At 40.4% G+C, this 22,634-nt stretch overlaps 1 protein-coding gene across 1 annotated transcript in view; it reads right to left on the bottom strand.

The window, feature by feature from the left end:
• Positions 1–22,634, bottom strand: part of LOC133642459 (phospholipid phosphatase-related protein type 5-like) — a 209,651-nt gene that overhangs the window by 24,653 nt on the left and 162,364 nt on the right. Inside the window, exon 4 of the mRNA XM_062036651.1 lies at positions 12,590–12,710. Within this exon, the coding sequence (XP_061892635.1) occupies positions 12,590–12,710 (121 nt within the window). The remainder of the gene's footprint in view (positions 1–12,589; positions 12,711–22,634) is intronic.

Here is a 22,634-nt window from a genome sequence, read left to right as displayed (position 1 = left end):
AGATCTGAAGTTGATCTTGAGACTATCGTGGTAAAAGTTAAAAAAAATTTTGGATTTATTTTTTTAAACTTTACTGAGCAGTACCCTTTTGGATCCCCAATAATTTTAGTGGGCCTTTTTTTTTTTTTTTAAGTGTCATTGCTCAAAAAAATAATGAATTAAAATCAATGTTGTTATGAGTTATTGACCTTTTTAAGACTCCAATTATTACATAATCTCAAATATTCCACTTTAAAATTTTATTGGGGGAAAATATTGCATATTTTTTGTTTTTTTCCATAAAAAAACACGGTTTTCCTTGACAAAAATGGCATACAACTTAAATCTTTAAAAGTGTCAGATAGACCTAATGTTGATCTAAAGATTTAAACCTTGAATAATAATAATAATAATAAACTAAATAAGGACACATTTGTAATATTTTTTTTGACCAAAACCTTTTGGGGTCCCCGGGTTCAAGTCTGAGTGGAGGCCTAAATGTATCTTTTTTATACACATATTGTATTGGTTTTTAAAATAGAAAATATCAAAATGGCCCCTGCTTGCTTTGATTTTTTAGTGTGCGGCCCTCAGTGGAAAAAGTTTGGACACCCCTGGCCTATAGCGTCCACTTTTCCTCCATACAAACAGCGTGCCGGCTCAGTCACAGGATATACGCGGCTTTTACACACGCACATGATTGCAAGGCATACTTAGTCAACAGCCACACAGGTCACACTGAGGGTGACCGTATAAACAACTTTAACACTGTTACAAATATGCGCCACACTGTGAACCCACACCAAACAAGAATGACAAACACATTTTGGGTGATCATCCGCACCGTAACACAACATAAACACAACAGACCAAATACCTAGAATCCCTTGCAGCACTAACTCTACAATACGCTACAATATACACCCCCCCGATATATGTTGACCAAGTCATAGTTTTTATACCCGAATGAAACCAACTTTGGCATAATTGTTTCTCACTGCCGCATTGTTTGACAACTCATGTTCGGTGGTTGTCCTGCAATTGGATTGGATGAGAGCTGTGGGATGAAAACAACGTAGATTTAATTTGATTGGCTGTTGTACTGACAGCACACCAGCTGACAAGCAGCACACACGCTTATAGACACAGACGTATAAAATGAAAGATATGGAGCGCTCCCAAATAACTTTTTAAGGTTTGGGTTTTGGGGAAAGTAGCAAGTCATGTCAAGTCATAAGCCTCAAGTCCAAGTGAAGTCACAAGTCATTGATGTTAAAGTCTAAGTCGAGTTGCAAGTCTCTTTACATTTTGTCAAGTCGAGTCTAAAGTCATCAAATTCATGACTCGAGTCTGACTCGAGTCCAAGTCATGTGACTCGAGTCCACACCTCTGTTTTTGAGTAATCACAGTGAAAAGATAAGTAAAATCACATTAAATATATTTGGGATCCAAAAGGTGACCCACTCATATAAAGTGATACATTTTTATTAGTGTTTTTTTTGTTTACTTTCAACACTTAAGTTACGAGATCAACTTCAGATATATCTGTCGATTTTACGTTTGAACTATTATTTTGTTTGTTTTATGCTCTTTAGTCAAAGAAAACGTTGATGTTTTTGTATGGCAACCACACAATATTTTCTGCAATATTTTCCACATAAAACATTTTAAAGTGAAATATTTGAAATAATTGGAGCCTTGAATAGGTCAATAATCCATTATATTATTGATTTTTTTTTTTTTTTTTAGCAATGGCAAAAAAAATAAAAATAAATATAGACAAAAGAAAACAAAACAGCCTGCATGGCAGCTTTGTGTCAACATTGCAACTTTTTTTAGTTAGATTTCACCTAATTCCACTTTTTTTAATGTTTTTTAAATTTTTGCAATATCATTTCCAGAATGTGTGGCGGGCCGGTAAACAATCAGCTGCGGGCCGCAAATGGCCCCCGGGCCGCACTTTGGACACCCCTGCCTTAGACGCATCCTCACTCATCCATGCGGACTGGACACTGGCCGAGAGTTGGTGGGCGGCCGAGGGTGGAGTCGGCTCTCTTGGTTGCTTTATTGGGTCTGCTCCTTTCTCTGGCCATGCTCCCCCCAACCCCAGCAGACAATGGCTTGGAACAACGCAGAGGCCACCACAGTGTATATGTTTCTTGTTTTTGTTGTTGTTTTACTTTTGTGGCTGTGTGTAGAAGTGGCTGGTGTTACGGCGGGGTTGCAGCTTACTGCGCGGTTCGTTCTCCCAGGTTGCAAACGGACGACTCCGGACAAGACTTGCAGGTAGGAACATGATTTAATCTTGAACAAATCAAAGAGGTACAAAAGCAAAAAACAAACCGACGAAACAAGGTGCCGATCGCACTTGAAGCTAAACACTTGGCATGGGTTAGGAGACAAGCAAAACTTACGTAACAGGAGCGTGACGCAAACAAAGAAGCCAGACCGACTGACTGGCAAAGGCAGGCTTAAATAATGTCTCTTGATTAGCAACAGGTGAGCGTCCCGAACACAAGAGGCAGGTGAAAATAATACGTAGCCATGGTAACAACTCAGAGGTGCACAAACAGGAACTAACAGAAAACACAAAACATGATCCGGGCCACGGATCATGACAGCTGGTTGCATCAGCTCTGCTCTTTTAATGTCTTGACTGTCCTTTGTTGTTTCCCTCTTACACACGTTTGTGTGTGCTATGGCTATGAAGTTTTTTTTTTTACTTCCTTGGCCTCAGTCTGGACCCCCTCTCCAGGGGGCCAGGCTTAGACTGCAGGCCGGATTGAAAATCTTAATGGGCCGCATGTGGCCCGCGGGCCGTATTTTGCCCAGGTCTGCTTTAGAGAATATAATGTGATGCTATTTATTTTTTAGGTACAGGTATTGTGTATAAGACCAAGACAGGCAAAACAACAAATTGAAAATACAAATATGGAATAACCGTATGATTTTTCAGTTTTGGTTGATTTTGGCGGCGCCAGTGGACCAAAACGGTAGTGTTTTGCCAGAAGAAGACCACATTTCCCATGAGAACTGGTGCATACAGCGTCATACTGACATGATGTCTGCTGTCATATTGGCACAAATATGATGTCTCTAACGGCTATGTTGATAGCAGACACTATCAAGAAATGGTCTTAGATTGTGCTATATGACGCTACTAGCAAGAATGTATCGGGCGGATGCAGGTCCAAACCAAAGAAGGACCGGCGGGGAAGTTTTTTTGAAGGAAGTAGTGTGGAACTATCAAGTTGATGGTTATTCATGGCTACCACGTACATTTCCGATAGCTAACATTAGCATTATCATTTTGATTTGAGCATGGAAAGTCACTTACTAATCCAGCAGGAACAGAGTCAAAGCAGAATCGGTCTGAAATCCCTCGTCTTTGATCTTAGGCCAGCGAGTGAAAGCCGGGGCAATGTTTTATCCGGGAAGCCTCCCTTTTTCTTTTTTTTTGTCTCCTCAGACAAAACTTTTCATTTCTTTGGTTGTTTTGCAGCTTCGGCCATAATAACAATAATTACACGTAGGCGTTCTTCTTCTTTTACTTTCTGTCTTTTTAACGAATGGGGAAAAGGGGGAGTGACTTATGCCGTAAAGCAAGTCAGCACATTTGTAGTTTTTTTGCGCGTCAGGGTTCCTGCCACCCTTCTCAAAGTCACTAAGTGCCAGTAAAAGCGATACAACCCCCCCTGAGGCCATAACAGAGGTGTCATTCAACTAGTTGTAAGTCTATGTATCGTCCCAAATGTTATAAACATACTTTATGAACGTTGAAAAGTTACATAGCGCTGCTTTAATTTTTTAAACTGTGTTTGATATGCAATGTTACTACATGATGCGTTACTGCGTTATTTTACGTTATTTTTTTATGTAGTATCGGCTAGAAACTGAGAAGATCTGAGTGTGTTTTATTGGAGCGCTGCGGAAGAGGCGACAAGGAAGAGGCGCGCCGTGCGCTGTCTGTGTGTGTGTGTGTGTGGGAGGGGGCGTGTCTGGGTTTACTAACAAGACGTGGCGTAGCCCGAAGCCGAGTTTCTTAACATGGAGATATTCTCACTACTTTTCTTTTGTCGACCACAAAGAAAAAAAAAATTTAGTTAAATGTAAGTTGTGTCTTGGCTCAAAGATCCTATCCTAGCAATTCAAATCTGCTGAAACAGCTACAAAAGCAACATGCTTCGACGAAGCTAGTAAAGAGAGACACACTTCACCTCCTAAGCAACAGCGGCTGGATTTTAATGAGGCACTGCGCACAGAAGGTACACACTCTGTCAATTCTCTTATATACTTTCATTCTAGACTTCTAGATCCAAGATGGCGCCAGTATGTGCTGAGGCTTGCCGTCTCTCGCTGTCAGCTTTGCTTGTTTTTGTGCTGTTCGCGTCTTTTGTTGTCCCTGTCAACTCACTGTTTGTGTATGACCGCCAAACGCTGTTGGATCTTTGTCCCTCTCACACGGATATGATCAACTTCGACGTTGGTTTTACGACGTCCCAGTCAGCTTTCTCACCTGGCCGGGATCCTGCCTTCCTTTTTCGCCCTCCGGCTCCTCTCCCCCGGCGAAAGCATCATCGGCCCCGCGGTAAACGTGGCGGCCAGCTGGTGAAAGTTAGGGCACTCCTGGCCCGGCTTTCCGTGGCTTCCCGAAGGAGGTATGGTCCGCTACCTGGTTTCTTCCTGCACCCACGTTTGCTGGATCCCGCCGGGTCCTGGATTGTTCCTGTCGTCGGTCTGCAGGGGGAAGCCTGCCCGCCGCGCTCCTGCTGTCCCCGCCCCTGGAGGTGCGGAGTGAATTCCCGCCACCTGCAGGCTCTGTGTCGGGCCCCACCCGGATCAGCAGCGGCATTGGACGCGCCGGCCCCCGTTAACTTTGGTCTTGTTAACGCAAGATCCTTGACAAACAAAACATTTATCCTGAAGGATTTATTCGTCTCCGCGGACTGGACTTCCTCTGTGTGACGGAGACATGGCTGAGAACTGGTGAGTTTGCTCCTCTAAATCAACTTTTATCACCGGAGTGCTCGTATTTTAATTCTCCGCGGTCGTCTGGCCGAAAAGGAGGAGGATTAGCAGTCGTTTTTAAAAATGACTTTAAATGCCGTCAGATCCGCCTGCAATCCTCCTTTTCAAGCTTCGAACTATGCATGTTTGAGCTGGGTCTTTCTGATGTCGTCCTGTGTGCCGTCGTCTATCGACCACCCAAGTACCACAAAGACTTCATAAATGACTTTTCTGAATTTCTGGCCGAAATTCTGCCCAAATATGATCGTGTTCTTATTGTTGGTGACTTTAATATTCACACCTGCTGCGCAGACGAACCTCTATCCAGGAGCTTCCTGAATGTCATTGACTCTTTTAATTTTGTACAGTCTGTATCTGGTTCCACACATGAACGTGGGCATACGCTAGACCTCGTACTGTCTCATGGTTTTAATGTTGACATTGTCGTTGTTGGTGATGCTGTGTTTTCTGATCACAGTCCGGTTATGTTTAATTTAAGTTTGGACCCTGATGTGAAACCACTTGCCGTGCGTCATGGGCGTGTTATTAGGTCTGACACTGCAGCCACCTTCTCCCCTTTATTCACTGTGTCCATGCAGAGTATATCACACTCTGCAGACACTGAACAATTGATGTGCTCTTTTCTTTCTATATGTTCTGAGGTTCTGGATAGTATAGCGCCCCTCAGAGCTATACGTCCAAAGCGAAAACAGGAGCCTTGGCTCAATGAAACCACACGCACCTCCAAAACCCTCAAATCTAAACTCCAAACATCTCAGAACAAGCTAGTCAGGTTACTTCTAGACCTCCACCCCAGATCCCACCTCACTCCTACCCACTTCTCTAAAGTGGGCTGGCTCAAGGTGGAGGACAGAGTTAAACAACTTGCACTGAGCCTAGTCTATAAAATCCGCTACACCTCCCTGATACCGAAGTACATGTCAAACTACTTCTTTAACATAAATGACCGCCATAACCACAACACCAGGGGGTGCTCCACTAACCACGTTAAACCCAGATTCCGAACTAACAAAGGTCTTAACTCATTCTCTTTCTATGCCACATCAATGTGGAATGCGCTCCCAACAGGTATAAAAGAAAGGGCATCTCTATCCTCCTTCAAAACCGCAATAAAAGTTCACCTCCAGGCAGCTACAACCCTAAACTAACACCCTCCCCGGATTGCTAATAATCAAATGTAAACAATCAAATGCAGATACTTTTTCTTTTTCTTATGCCTTCTGATCTCTCTCTCTCTCTCTCTCTCTCTCTATGTCCACTACTTGATGTCCATACCCCCCCCCCCCACCCACCCCCCTCCACACCCCTGATTGTAAATAATGTAAATAATTCAATGTGATTATCTTGTGTGATGACTGTATTATGATGATAGTATATATGATAGTATATATCTGTATCATGAATCAATTTAAGTGGACCCCGACTTAAACAAGTTGAAAAACTTATTCGGGGGTTACCATTTAGTGGTCAATTGTACGGAATATGTACTTCACTGTGCAACCTACTAATAAAAGTCTCAATCAATCAATCAAACAGCTCGGCGTGAGTGGCGAAGGGCGGAGCGCAAGTGGAAAGGGGATCACTTGGAGGTTTCTTATCAAGTTTTAAAAGAAAACTGTCAGAACTATCAAAGTGTGGTTAAAGCTGAGAAAACAAAATATCTGTCAGACTTAATTTTAAATAGTATCAGCAAGCCATGTGTTCTTTTTAATACTATTAGTTATGTTCTTAATCCGAATCCAGCCACTTTACTGGAGATGACAAGTGAAACTTGTGAAAAATGTCTCTCCTTTTTTAACGATAAGGTTGCTTCTATTCGGGCAAATCTTTCTCGCTCTCCATTGAGTTTTAATGTGGCCACTCAGTGCTCGGCTGTGTTTAGTCACTTTGAGCCTGTGTCCATGCCTGAGCTTACAGGAATAGTCCACAAACTGAAACCCTCGTCCTGTCCCACAGACCCAGTCCCCCCCTCGCTTTTTTAAAGAAATCTGGGACACTATTGACTTGTCTGTTAGGGACATCATCAACAGCAGCTTGATTTCTGGCTGTGTCCCCTCTTTTTGTAAAAGAGCTGTTGTCGAGCCTTTGATTAAAAAAACAGGTCTAGATCCGACAAGTTTGTCAAATTATCGGCCCATTTCCAAATGACCTTTTGTGTCAAAAATTCTGGAGGAATGTGTTTTAGCGCAACTGCAGCCTTTTTTAGATTTATCCCCACAATAGGCGTGTTATTAGGGGCATATGTGTGCACGTAACAATGGCCTCCTACAGTCAACGTTTTTGTTCCTAACAATGGCTCTCAAGATGAAAAACAAAGCTTGCGCTACCATCAAAGCATTGTCTTAGGCAATTTCCTTTGAAATCGGCATAATTCCTGTCTCAATGGATGTTGAGAATACTCCCCTTGTGAGCCGGGTAGAGTGGTCTGAAGTACTTGTTTTGAAGGACATCTGACACAGATGGAGATGTGGCTGGAAAATATGGTGTTATAAAACATGTCCGCCTGGTTGTTTAGGAGCGCCCTGTTAACAGAACAGTCACAGTTGAAATCAAAGTCGTTTTCACTGAGGGCCACATCGCAGTTATGTTTGGCCCCAGGGGGCCGCTAACAGTGAATACTACTATTACACAATTTTTTATGCATTTTATTAGTAGATTTTAAATCTTTTAAAACAAATATGGTAAGTTGCAATAACTTCACCTCAAAATGTAGTGTATATTACTGTAAATGGAAAAACAGTACTGCTGTTTTTATGGTAAAAAAAAAAAAAAGGCAGCTCAGTTGCCAGCATTTTACTGTGAAATTTACATTTGTTTTTTTACTGTAAATAAAAAAAACTGCAATTTTACAGTAACATTTTCGCACCTGAGCTGCCAGTTTTTTTATTAGTTTTTTTAACCGCTAATCAACAACTGTAGATTTTTTCAGTGTGTTACTGTAAATGCCAAAATGGCACCACAGTTTATTACAGTAAAAAAAAAAGGACTGTTTTTTTCATTTACAAAACAATACTGTAAAAAACACAGTAAATTTCACAATTTTACCATGAAATCTATTGCTACTTTTACCTCCCGATATTGGAGGTCTCAAGGTTGGCAAGTATGCTTTTACATTGCACAATTTGATGGATAACTTGCTTAGAAATCATTATTAGTAGTATTTATTTATATTAAAAAAAATGGTTTGAATGTTTGATAATATATTCGTGCATAATTAGACAATATTTAAGTCAACATAATTTATTATGTTTATCTGAGAGGAGCATCAAAATATGCATTTCAGAATATCGGAAATATCAATAACAATAACTCGCCATATACTCAATTTTATCAAATTTTACAGCAGTTTATGGATTTAATACATTGTAAGGTTTCCTCTTTAGGAACCTTGAATTATTGTGAACATTTAAATAAAACAATTCTGGGTTCCTTCACGTAGATTAAAGTTAAGACATTTTTCAAGCTTGTTTGACATAATTTCTTCCTGGATGTTGCTCTTCTTTACTTCAATATAATAAGTCTCATTTGCCATCCGTATCCGTCGCACTATTTGATTGAATCGCGGAACATGAAACTATGCTAACTATGCGGGCTCCAGTACGACTGGCAAAAGTTAGACAAGAATATACATAAGAATATAAGATAAGAATATAACATAATATTGGTAGAAGCACTGAAGTCAAACCTTAAAACTCATCTATATACTCTAGTTTTTAAATAGACTCTGTTCCAGACCAGTTGAACACAAAGCCACGGATAATCCCTGGAGAGATACCAGTCTGGAAGATGTGCTAGCTGTTCTAAGTCAGTGTGGACCACTCCTACAATCCTCTGCGAGCCTCCCAATGGACTGGACTCTCCCATTATTATGAATAGATTGCAATAGCTGGCTAACAAACAAAAGGGGACCGGGAAGATGCCAGGAAAGAAGGACAAAAACTGGATTTCTGTCACGGCGCGGTCTCGAACCCGCAAATCTCCCGCAGCTAGTTCTTCCAACACTCAGGCTGGCAGTATGCCAGGACACGCCCACTGCAACGACGCAAATGCAGACTATCGACAATCAGCGCACCTGGGAGTAATCAGGTTGGCAGCAGAAGACCAGTGGACCCTTGGAGCCTACGCCGAACGTCGTTAACTCATTGCATACCCGTCTTGTTCCGTGTGCTCGAGCTCTGTGCCTCGACCTCCCTCCGGACTTTGGACTGCCTCCATCGATCCTCGACCCTCGCTTGGACACGGACTTTGTCGCTTTTCTCCTGCCCTCGACCACCTGCCTGCCCACTGACCCCCTTTTTGTCTCGCCCTTTTGGACTGCTGAAGGATTCATCAAACACGCACTTACAACATCGTCTGGTAATATTCACATGGTTAAAATCACACATAGTCCTGCAACAAACACTGTCAGAAAAATTGTATGTAAATTATCAAAAAACTTTCCGTTCTCTGAGTTCCCAATGAACTGACAAGAAGCTGTCTTTGTTGCACCAAGTCAAAGGCTTGGAAAATTCCATTGTGTAGGATGAGAGGAGACGGGAGGGGGGTTATCTATTGTGATCCAAGATTTGCCCAAGCTTGAGCCAGGACCAGCCCAAGCCCAAGGGATCTTTTTCTCTTGTGTTAATGTGACCAAAAACAATGTTTGTTTACATACCCCCCATTCCTTTAGAAACAGCTGTTGTTATGTAAACAGGGAAAGTCCAAATAAAAAGAGGTGGCGTACAATCTTTCGCCAGAGCGTGGGTGACACTGTAAGAGGTTACAGGTCGACACGTTTCTCCTCAATTGAGCCAAATTGAATTTTGTCTCTGTTTATTTCCTTGCTTCTTGTCTTGTTTAATAAATGTCATCGATGTTTGAACCTGACAAACACATAGAGTAGCATACACCTCCCACACACTCATCAAAGGTTACAATAAACCCGGTAACCTGAGCTTCCTCGTGTTGTCGTCTCCTTCCACCCCTCACGCACATAACAATTTCCCCGAAAAAAAAGGAAAAACTGTAGGAGGGAGTGAAAGGGTCAGTCTTGACAAGAAAACAAACAAGATAATTATTGACGATGAGAGTTTTTTGTTTTTAAATATATTAAAAATAATAATTGAGTTTCAGCCGTCACTATTTGCTCATACTATATTCTGGTATCATATGTGTATATAATGTATCTGCTAATGTAGTTCTGTTGTAGTTATACAAAAACATCAAAAATAGCCAATGCTGATACTGATATAAGTCAAATTGGCAAAAATCGTCAATCTTCAGACAGCCATAATATCCACACTGGGCCTCATTACCCATGCAGTGTAAATCTAGTGGAGCTTTGAATAAAACTGGTGATAATAAGTCTTACCTTTAAAAATAGCATTCGCACATTATTATCGACTTAGGTGTGAAATTGTAACAGGAGCATTCACCCAAGATGATGCAGCTAAATATGCTAATCTCTCTCTATTGAATGTCATCAAATTAGACGCCGAACGCAAGAAGATGGCGTAAGCGAGCACGGGGGTCGGCAACCGTGCGGCTCTTTAGCGCCGCCCTGGTGGCTCCGTGGAGCTTTTTCAAAAATGTATGACGATGGGAAAAGATGGGGGCGAGGGAGAAAGCATTTTTTGTTGTATCCGAAATGTTTTTGTGAGAGGACAAACATGACACAAACTTTCCTAATCGTTAAAAAATCCCAATGTTATTTAAACAAATTAAAAATGCTTCACTGATGAGAGTATTTGGCCAGCGCCGTTTTGTCCGACTAATTTCAGCGGTCGATGAACTCACCGTAGTTTGTTTAGATGTACAACTTTCTTCGACACTGCCACAGAAAGATGTTTTATGCCACTCCTCCTTAGTCTCATTTTGTCCACCAAACGTTTTATACTGTGCGTAAATGCACGAGGGTGAGCTTTGTTGACGTTATTGACTTGTGTGGAGTGCTAATTAGGCATATTTGATCAGTGCATGACTGCAAGCTAATCGATGCTAACGTGCTATTTAGGCTAGCTGTATGTACATATTGCATCATTATGCCTCGTTTGTAGGCATATTTAATTTCCTTTACTTATGTCCTCTGTGTATTTAATTTATATGTGCATGTCTCATGACACATTATCTGTATGTAATATTGGCTGCATTTCTGATAGTTATTTGTGTGCCATGTTGTTCCAGACCACAGCAAACGTTACCCAGCTGGCAAAGATTGTAATAAATCTATTAGAAGAAGACAGCCTGCCGTTTCCTTTAACTTGGACACACACATCTATACCTTTGGCCATTCTAAGACACTCATTTCCAGGAGTTATCTCAGCTTCTGATAAGTCTTACTAAAAATGTGTAGAATAAAAATTACATTTCAACATTTCTGTCAACGAATATTTGCGTCAGCCTGCGACACATAGTCATGTTGATAGTAGGCTATTTTAGCTAATATAGACACTAATATCATGTGTTGTCTTCATTACAACACTTATATAAGACTTTTAAAGTCACTTTTGATAGTAGGCTAATATAGCTAATATAGACACTTGCATCATGTGTTGTCTTCATTATAAGACGTAAATAAGACTTTTAAAGTCATTTTGATAGTAGGCTAATATAGACACTTGCATCATGTGTTGTCTTCATTATAACATTTATATAAGACTTTTAAAGTCATTTTGATAGTAGGCTAATATAGATATTATAGACACTTTCAATTATGTGTTGCCTTCATTATAACACTTATATAAGACTTTTAAAGTCATTTTGATAGTAGGCTAATATAGATATTATAGACACTTTCAATTATGTGTTGCCTTCATTATAACACTTATATAAGACATTTAAAGTCATTTTGATTGTAGGCCAATATAGCCAATACAGACACTTGCATTATATGTTGCCTTAATTATAACACTTATTTAAGACTTTTAAATACATTTTGATAGTAGGCTAATATAGCTAGTATAGACACTTACATCATGTGTTGCCTTCATTAGAACACTTGTATAAGACTTTTAAAGTCATTTTGATAGTAGGCTAATATAGCTAATATAGACACTTCATCATGTGTTGTCTTCATTATAACACTTATATAACATGTTTAAAGTCCTTTTGATAGTAGGCTAATATAACTAATATAGACACATCATGTGTTGTCTTCATTATAACACTTATATACAACTTTTAAAGTCATTTTGATAGTAGGCTAATTTAGCTGATATAGACACTTGCATCATGTGTTGCCTTCATTTTAACACTTATATAGGACTTTTAAAGTCATTCCGATAGTAGGCTATTATAGCTAATATAGATAAATCAAATGTTGTCTTCATTATAACACTTATATAAGACTTTTAAAGTCATTTTAATAGTAGGCTAATATAGCTAATATAGACACTTGCATCATGTGTTGCCTTCATCATAACATTTATATAAAGCGTTTAATGTTTTGCGGCTCCAGACAGATTTAGTTTTTTGTATTTTTGCTCCAATATAGCTCTTTCAACACTTTGCAATTCGAGTCTTTCATGTCACCTTGCACCCCAGCCACACATTAAGGAAATCGACGGAAGGTTCCGGGCGATGGAATACAAAACGTTGCGTTCACCTAAGAAGCGTATGACGCGTCTCAGCAAGGGGTTGAAGTAGCAGCAGTCGGCAGTGACGATGGTCTTCTCTTGGGTTCCTTCAGTCTTGGTGAAGAACGCGCACAATTCCCCCACAAGAATCTGTTGGACACAAAAGGAACATGCCAGGAATTGATGAAACATGTCGCAGGGAATTCAAATAGGGGTCATTTTAAATTATGTGTTGTGTTTGGACATTTTTTTTATTTTTATCGTGAATCACTTAGGAGGTCCACAAGATGGCGGCAAAGATGCAGCAATTACACTGTCAGATATTTTAAGGCACCTCCACGGCCATATTGCTAAACCCGCGTTGTATCTATCCATTCATTTTATACCGCTTGTCCCTGGTGCTGGAGCCTATCGTGGGCCAAAACGAACACGCCGGCTGGCCGATCACATACTACCCGATACTACTTGTATATTTGCTGTAAAATTCAATTGTTTTCTCAGGTGGTCAGTCATACATAGTATCGCTGTCAGGTTCAAACACTGATGACATCTATTAAACAAGACAAGAAGCAAAGAATTAAACAGAGACAGAATTAAATTTGGCTCAATTTGAGGAGAGACGCACGGACACTGTGCCCTTGTACAGTGTCTCAGCACGCTCTGCCAAAAGATTGTACGCCTCCCCCTTTATTTGGACTTTCTCTGACCACATGAGAACAGCTGCTCATAAGGAACGAGGTCGTAAATAGCCATCGCCTTTGATTACAACAGTTCAAAAGAAAAGGTCGTAAACAGTTCACAGAAAAGGTCGTAAAAGAGTTCAAAAAGAGGTTCGTAAAACAGTTGAAAAAGGAGGTTCAAAAAGAGGTCGCCTGGAACTTGGGCAGATCCTGCATTCTCTTTGTAGTCCTTGGGTTAAAACAATATATTTCTTATGATTAAGATACATGAAAGAAAACAGAAACACCTTCATGTTGCTTCCCCCCTTACACAGTGGAGTTTTACAAGCCTTCTTCTTGGTAGGTTTCAAAGACAGCTTTTGGTCTTCTCGCTGGGAACTCATTTCAACACAAAGTTTTTGTGATAGTTAGATACAATTATTCTAACAATCGCAACTTTTTTTCTACGCTTTGCACCCTGCGGCTTAAAAAAAACGGTGCAGTCAATTTATGGATTTTACTTTGCTACCGGCCATAATGTTTTGTGTTCAACAAACACTTTTCAAAAAAAAAAAAAAAAAATATGTGATTGCTTTTGCTGTGGCGCCATCTTTTGGACATGTTTGCTCACTGCAGGTGCCGCGGGTTGAAAATGTACTTCCTGAAGTACAATTGTCGTTTCATTTACTAGTCGTCCATAGCGTTCCTACTCGTACGGATTCTTCATTTATCACTCCAAGCAACGTCTGTAAGTTTTACAATATAACTAAAACCATTTGTTCCTACTGTGACGTCCGTAGGAGTGTTTTCATGCATATATGAACGCGCTATCGTAATGTAATCAAGCTAGCATCGTTAGCATTAGCGGATATGCTAACAAACGTTTACAACATATTTGCCAACCCTCCCAATTTTCCCGGGAGACTCCCGAATTTCAGTGCCCCTCCCGAAAATCTCCCGGGGCAACAATTCTCCCGAATTTCTCCCGATTTCCACCAACAATATTGGGGGCGTGCCTTAAAGGCACTGCCTTTAACATCCTCTACAACCTGTCATCACGTCCGCTTTTCCTCCATACAAACAGCGTGCCAGCCGAGACACACAATATATACGGCTTTTACACACACGAGTGAATGCAAAGCATACTTGATCAACAGCCATACAGGTCACACTGAGGGTGTCCGTATAAACAACTTTAACACTGTTACAAATATGCGCCACACTGTGAACCCACACCAAACAAGAATGACAAACACATTTCGGGAGAACATTCGCACCGTAACACAACATAAACACAATATAACAAATACCCAGAACCCCTTGCAGCACTAACTCTTCCGGGACGCTACAATATACACCCTCCCGCTACTACCAAACCCAGCACCCCCCAACCCCGCCAACCCCAACCCCCCCTCACCCCCCACGCCCCCATCTCCCGAATTCGGAGGTCTCAAGGTTGGCAAGTATGGTTTACAAGGGTCCGTGTTAGAATTATTAACTTGCAATGGGATTGTTTTTGTATTGTTTCAGTTCAACCATGCAGCTAATAAGACGGCGCAGCTAATTTATGGCTTTTTTCTTCAGTGAAGGCGATAATAAAAAGTAAAAAAAAAAAAAAAAAAATCAATGGGAAGGTGTTTTGTTGTTTGTGCTGTGGCGCCATCTTTTGGACGAGTTCGCTCACTGCAGGTGCTGCAGTGTCCTTATGTTTTTTAGCTAAATTGTCTTGCCGTCAATAGCGTTTCTACGCGTATGGATTCTTCATTTATCACTCCAAGCAACGTCTGTAAGCTTTACAATATAACGAAAACCATTTGTTCCTACTGTGATGTCCGTAGGTGTGTTTCCATGCACGTATGAAAGCGCTATCGTAATGTCATCAAGCTAGCGATGTTAGCATTAGCGGATATGCTAACACGTTTACGAGTGTCCATATTAGTATTATTAACTACCAATGGCATTCTTTTTGTACCGTTTCAGCTTCGTAAATTCACCAAAACGTCACCGTGGAGTTATTGAGTCTGCCGCATCCGACCCTATGTGCGTCCCTGTCCGGCCCGCGTGAGGCCAATCATAAATTACAAAATACATTTTAAAAAGTATCTATGTCGAGTGTGCAATACAACGGTGCTGCTTTTGTTTTGAAAAGCGTTATTTGTATTACTTCCGTGTGGACGTATGCGCGTGCGTGATTGTGAGTGAACGTGAACAGCGGCAATCACAAATTACAAAATAAAATTAAAAAAACATCTATGTCGTGCGTGCTGCTTTTATTTTGAAAAGTGTCATTTATGGACATATGTCTGTGTGTAACCTGTGAGTGAAGGTGCACAGCGACAAGTGATGCCCGGTTATCCCCCAAAATGTTAGCTCACGCTAAAAAAAGAAAAGTTGATGAGGAATGCCGTGTTTTCAACAAGACATGGACTGCCAAGTATTTTTTTACAGAAATGAAAGGTAAAGCCGTGTGCTTAATTTGTGGTACGCATGTTGCTGTGTTGAAAGAATATAATTTGAATCGCCACTACACGACGAAGCACGGGGAAAAATACCGGAATCTGTCCGATGAAGAGCGCGCAAGGGAGGCTGATGCGTTGATGGTAAAACTGCAAAACCAACAAGGACTTTTTGCCCAATTTCACACCCCCAGAGATGCAGCTGTCAGGACAAGTTTCATAATTTCTCACAAAATCGCCAGAAAAAGTAAAGCGTTTTCTGACGGGGAGTTTATTAAGGAGTGTTTATTGGACTCTGTTGCACTGATATGCCCTGAGAAGAGGGGCGCATTTTAGAACGTGTCACTCTCCCGACGCACTGTAACGAGGCGTGTTGAGGCCATCGCTAGAAATTTGGAGCTTCAGCTTTGACTGTTTTTCGCTGGCTTTGGATGAGAGCTGCGATGTACGTGACACCGCCCAGCTGCTCATCTTCTTACGTGGGATAACTTCGGACTTTCAAATCACGGAGGAGCTGGCAGCCATGCAGTCAATTAAAGGGAGAACCACAGGTAATGACTTGTTCACAGAGGTAAATGTGTGTTTGGACATTTTAGGACTGAAATGGGACAAGCTGGCAGGTGTGACAACAGATGGTTGTCCAAATCTGACGGGGAAAAATGTTGGACTTTTAAAGAGGATGCAGGATAAAGTGACAGAAATTAACCCTGTGCAGAAATTGACATTTTTACATTGTATTATACATCAGGAAGTGTTGCGTTAAAAATTAACCATGTTGTTGATGCTGTAAGTAAAACAGTTAACTTTATCAGAGCGAGAGCGTTAAATCATAGGCAATTTGTTGCACTTTTGGAGGAACCTGAGAGTGAACATGGTGACATAAGCTACCACAGCAACGTCAGGTGGCTCATCCTGGGAAAAGTTCTGAAAAGTGTCTGGGACCTGAGAGACCAGATTCAGAACTTCTGTGGGAAGAAAGGACATGACATCCCAGAACTTTCAGATGAAGACTGGGTGGCAGACCTCGGATTCGCTGTGGATGTGACTGCACTCATGAACCAACTGAATGTCAAACTGCAGCGCAAGGGCCTTTCTGTGCATGAGATGTACAGTGCAGTGACGGCTTTCATGAGAAAGTTGCAGCTTCTCTCAAGCCAAGTGAAGGACAACATTCTGACCCACTTGCCAACACTAAAAGAAGCCACAAGATCAGCCGATCACCTCCACAAATACTCAAGCAGGTTAGAAGCACTGCATGGAGAGTTTTCGAGGCGATTTCAAGATTTCAAAACGATTGAGAGTGAAATGCACATGGTTTCTTCTCCCTTCAACTGCAGTGTGGACAATGCACCAAGCGATGTTCAGATGGAGCTCATTGACCTGCAGTCTGACATACTTATGGCCGAGCACTTCAGGTCAGTCTCATTGCTGGACTTTTACTCCTCCCTCAAAGAGGAGAACTTTCCACACCTGAGGAGGCATGCTCAGAGGATTCTGGTCCTCTTTGGATCCACCTACGTATGTGAACAGACATTTTCTGTGATGAAGTTCAACAAATCCAAACACAGATCCTCTATCGCTGATGAGCACCTCTCAGCTGTCCTTCGCATAGCCACCTCGGACATTCAGCCAGATTTCAATGCCGTTGTTCAAGCCCAGAACAGACTGGATTATTCGCACCGAATAGGTCAAATGAGGTGGAAAACATAACAAGTTATTGTTTGTTGTATTGCAGTATTTCTATAAACTTGTTAAGTTGTTTGTTGTTTTTCCTTGTTTGTGGAACAAAGTTAAAGTGTGAACAAGTTAAAAATAAATTGCAGTGATTCAATTATTGTTTTTGTTTTCTTATTTCAATTTCACATAGACTAATATAAATATTTAAGGATTAAGAGTTTAAATAAAACCATCAAAAGCAATCTGCTTTTGTATAAAGTTAAGTTAGGTTAAATGGAATTATTATTATTATTATTTATCTTACGGTATATCAAAAATAATATTTAGCAAAATTTAACTGAAATATTGTCGATGTGGCCCTCCAGCAGTGCTCGGGTTGCTCATGCGGCCCCCGGTAAAAATTAATTGCCCACCCCTGGTTTAGCTGATTGGCGAGCTAGCTTCTGCAGCTAGTGGGTGCATGACCATGACTTCTGTTTTGTTTGTTCAGCCATTTTACTGCCGTGTGGCAGACATCGATTTGGAACAATTAAGCTACAAAAATAAACATTTACAAAACATTTCCGACCGCTGTATATCTGCGGCTTATGGCCCGGTGTGGCTAATATATTGGAAAATATTGATTTCTTCTAAAATTTGGGGGGTGTGGACAAATTACCGGTGCGCTCTTTAGCCCAGAAAGTACGGGACAGTACTTTTATTTAACATGCACTCTTTTGCACTACTTTGCTTTAAACCATGCTTGTGTTTCAACAGCTGGGCCATTTATTAGCTTGAACTGCGTACACACCAATCTCATTTTGATGCTTCCCATATTAAAACAATCTACCGTAAAATCCGGACTATTTGCCACTACTTTTTTCCTAAACTTTGAACCATGCGGCTTATAAGACGGAGCGGCTAATCATGGCATTTTATTCAGCAAAGGTGGTAATAAAAAGCCTTAAAAAAAACAACAAAAAAAAACAAGCAATGAGAATGTGTTATTGTTTGTGCTGTGGCGCCATCTTTTGGGCGAGTTTGCTCCTTCTTGTTTTTAGTTCAATCGCCTTGCCGTCAATAGCGTATCTACTCGTATGGATTCGTTATTCATCACTCCAAGCAACGTTTGTAAGTTTTACAATATAACTAAAACTGTTATTGTCGGCCGATAAATGCTTTAAAATGTAATATCCGAAATTATCGGTAGCGGTTTCAAAAAGTAAAATGTATGACTTTTTAAAACGCTGCTGTGTACACGGACGTAGGGAGAAGTACAGAGCGCCAATAAACCTCGAAGGCACTGCCTTTGCGTGATGGCCCAGTCACATAATATCTACGACTTTTGACATACTCACACGTGAATGCAACGCATACTTGATCAACAGCCATACAGGTCACACTGAGGGTGGCCGTATTAAACGACTTTAACACTGTTACAAATATGCGCCACACTGTGAACCCACACCAAACAAGAATGACAAACACGTTTCGGGAGAACATCCGCACCGTAACACAACATAAACACAACAGAACAAATACCCAGAACCCCTTGCAGCACTAACTCTTCCGGGACGCTACAATATACACCCCCCGCTACTCCCTACCCCCCCCCCCCACACCCACCTCAACCCCGCCCCCCTGAACCCCGCCCACCTCAACCTCCTAATGCTCTCTCAGGGAGAGCATGTCCCAAATTTCAAGCTACTGTTTTGAGGCATGTTAAAAAAAATACTGCACTTTGTGACTTCAATGATAAATATGGCAGTGCCATGTTGGCACTTTTTTCCATAACTTGAGTTGATTTATTTTGGAAAACCTTGTTACATTGTTTAATGCATCCAGCGGGGCATCACAACAAAATTAGGCATAATAATGTGTTAATTCCACGACTGTATATATCGGTATCGGTTGATATCGGTATCGGTAATTAAGAGTTGGACAATATCGAAATATCGGATATCGGCAAAGAAGCCATTATCGGACATTTCTACTACATATGTAGTATCATCCAAAACTAATGTAAAGTATCAAAAAACAGAAGAATAAGTGATTATTACATTTTAACAGAAGTGTAGATAGAACATGTTGAAACAAAAAATAAGCAGATATTAACAGTACATGAAGAAGTAGATTAATAATAATTTTTTACAGTTTGTCCCTCATAATGTTGACAACATAATAGAATGATACATGACACACTATGTTACTGCATATGTCAGCAGACTAATTGGGAGCCTTTGTTTGTTTACTTACTACTAAAAGACAAGTTGTCTAGTATGTTCACTATTTTATTTAAGGACAAACTTGCAATAAGAAACATATGTTTAATGTACCCTAAGATTGTTTGTTAAAATAAAGCCAATACTGCAATTTTTTGTGGTCCCCCTTTATTTAGTATCGAAAAGTATCGAAATACATTTAAAAATATTTTTAAAAATTGGTATCGGTACAACCCTATGCTGCTAATATATACTCTTTAATACAGTATACATCCCCTACAATAAAACACAATTATCAATAAAGAGTTTTGAAGTGGAAAGTCAGAGATGGGCTAAAAATGTTTCCAATCAGGTCCCGCCAAGTTCCATTAGATAAAAACCTGGCTACTGCGTGCCTAGTTTTTGCTTTCTTCCATTAGTCAAACACGACCCTTGAGGGTGTTCCTTGGCAACCAGCAAATGCGAGCCCGAAATGAAAGCTGAAGGGGGTTTAATCAGTTGAATCAAGTCGGAGCTATTAGAGACTCAGAGATATTAGCTGCTGAGGTCATTTAACCACAGCATAGAGTCCACCAGGAGCAGCACTATAAATATGACAGGCAAGGTATTGTGCTGTAGCTTTACGGTGGTACATAAATCATGTATGGTAAGGATGTCATATTTAGGATATGAATGATAATAGAACCATTTCAAAATGCTAAAATATTGCATCATGCCAGGTTATTTTATTTTCTCAAAACTATTATTAATCTACTTGCTAATGTACTGTTGACAGCTAGCTACTTTCTGTTGCAACACATACACTTCTGTTAAATTGTAATAACGTATTATGTTTCAATACTTAAATATGTTTAATTAGTTTAGGGCAGCAGATCTCAAACTTTTTTCCACCTAGTACCATCTCAGAAAAAACTCCATGTGCCACCATAATCACCAACATGTACATACAGTAGCATAGTAGGCATGAGTATTCATTAAAAATAAGTCAGATGTTTTATTTAACGAGTACATTCAATGTGTTTGTCCACTATACCTAACCTACTCAGTGGCCTAGTGGTTAGAGTATCCGCTCTGAGATCGGTAGGTTGTGAGTTCAAACCCCGGCCGAGTCATACCAAAGACTATACAAAATGGGACCCATTACCTCCCTGCTTGGCACTCAGCATCAAGGGTTGGAATTGGGGGTTGAATCACCAAAAATGATTCCCGGGCGCGGCCACCGCTGCTGCTCACTGCTCCCCTCACCTCCCAGGGGGTGATCAAGGGTGATGGGTCAAATGCAGAGAATAATTTCGCCACACCTAGTGTGTGTGTGACTATCATTGGTACTTTAACACTAGTTTGAAGAATAACACTGTGTTTGAATATAGGGAAATAAAACACTGTACTTTCATCAGGTGATTCTTTGGCGCACCACTTGATGAAGCCCGTGCACCACTAGTGGCACACATACCACATATTGAGAATCACCAGGGTAAAACACACATTTGAGTATAATTTCTATACCAAGTAGTTATTGGTCATACCAATGCAAAAAATACAAAAACTAAATATTACAATTATTTCCTTCTTCCCTTTTATTACAAACAATATTTTGAGTAAAATAATGTTAAAAAATTAACTACTTTTGGCTCTGATTTTAGCCCTTAAAAAATTGTATGTAAATTATCAAAAAACTTTCCGTTCCCCCGAGTTCCCAGTGAACAGACGAAAGCTGTCTTTGTTGCACCAAACCAAAGGCTTGGAAAATTCCGCTGTGTACGATGGACAAGCCCAAGCTCGATCCAGGACCAGTCCAAGCCCGAGGCATCTTTTTCTTTTGTGTTAATGTGACCGAAAACAATGGCTGTTTACATACCCCAATTCCTTTAGAAACAGCTGTTGTTATGTAAACAGGGAAAGTCCAAATAAAAAGAGGTGGCGTACAATCTTTTGCCAGAGCGTGCTGGAGACTGTATAAGAGTACAGCCCAGACGTTTCTCCTCAAGTTGAGCCAAATGTAATTATGTCTCTGTTTAATTCCTTGCTTCTTGTCTCGTTTAATAGATGTCATCAGTGTTTGAACATGACAGGTGTCAAACTCATTTTAGATCGGGGGCCACATGGACAAAAATCTACTCCCAGGTGTGGCGGACTGGTGAAATCACGACACAATAACTTAAAAATAAAGACAACTTCAGATTGTTTTCTTTGTTTAAAAATATAAAAAAAGCACATTCTGAAAATTGTACAAATCATAATGTTGTTGTTTTGTTTTCTTACACTTACATGTTGCGGTTAATAGTATTCTATCTTTATTTGTCGCTATTTATACTTTCTAAATAAATCATGTGATAATGTTCACCAGTCAACTCATTGGTGTTAATTTTCAATCTATCAAGATACATTTTCTTTTTATCAAAATCAAATTACAGTATGTTATTTATGTAGTTTGCTCATTTTCCTCGACTGATGTATTAACATCATGTGCTGCCTTAAAGCCTTCCTGAATCTTTAACAATAACAAAAATTACAAAAAAATAAGAAAAATAAGAAAAAGAAGTTCTCCTCATTGTAGTATTGACCATATACTGATACCATACTGTTAATTTTTGTATCGATCCACCCACCTCTGTTTACATTTAGGAGCTCTTCGTGTATCCTCCTACAGGTTGTAGTGTAACATGTTTAGCTATTCCTAATCCTCCAGTGATAATATACTTGTAAGAAACATACTTTGTTTGCTTCCACAGAGGCGAGGATTAGTGATGTAGAAGCGGCTTCACACTGTGGAGGGACGTTAGGTGCTAGCGAGGGCACTACATCGCGTATTATCACTCGGGGTGTGCCGACGGATGGATCGGCCAACAATGTTCATGAAAAAAAGACATGATTAATGAGATAGGCTCCAGCACCCCCTGCAACTCCGAAGGGGATAAGCAGTAGACAATGGATGGATGGATGCATTCTAATTATTTTTAGTCCCTCGGTTGACAAGCATGTGTTTCCATACACAGTGTGGAGCCGCTCCCCTAAGCTAAAAATAATCACCTCCAATACGGCAAAAAAAATGCATTTCTTAGTATCTTAACTATCATTATC

The sequence above is a fragment of the Entelurus aequoreus genome, linkage group LG25 (assembly GCF_033978785.1).
Source record: "Entelurus aequoreus isolate RoL-2023_Sb linkage group LG25, RoL_Eaeq_v1.1, whole genome shotgun sequence".
NCBI classification, from domain to species: domain Eukaryota; kingdom Metazoa; phylum Chordata; class Actinopteri; order Syngnathiformes; family Syngnathidae; genus Entelurus; species Entelurus aequoreus.
Note: the sequence above shows the minus strand (reverse complement) of the source record. Positions and strands in the feature narration are given on the sequence as shown.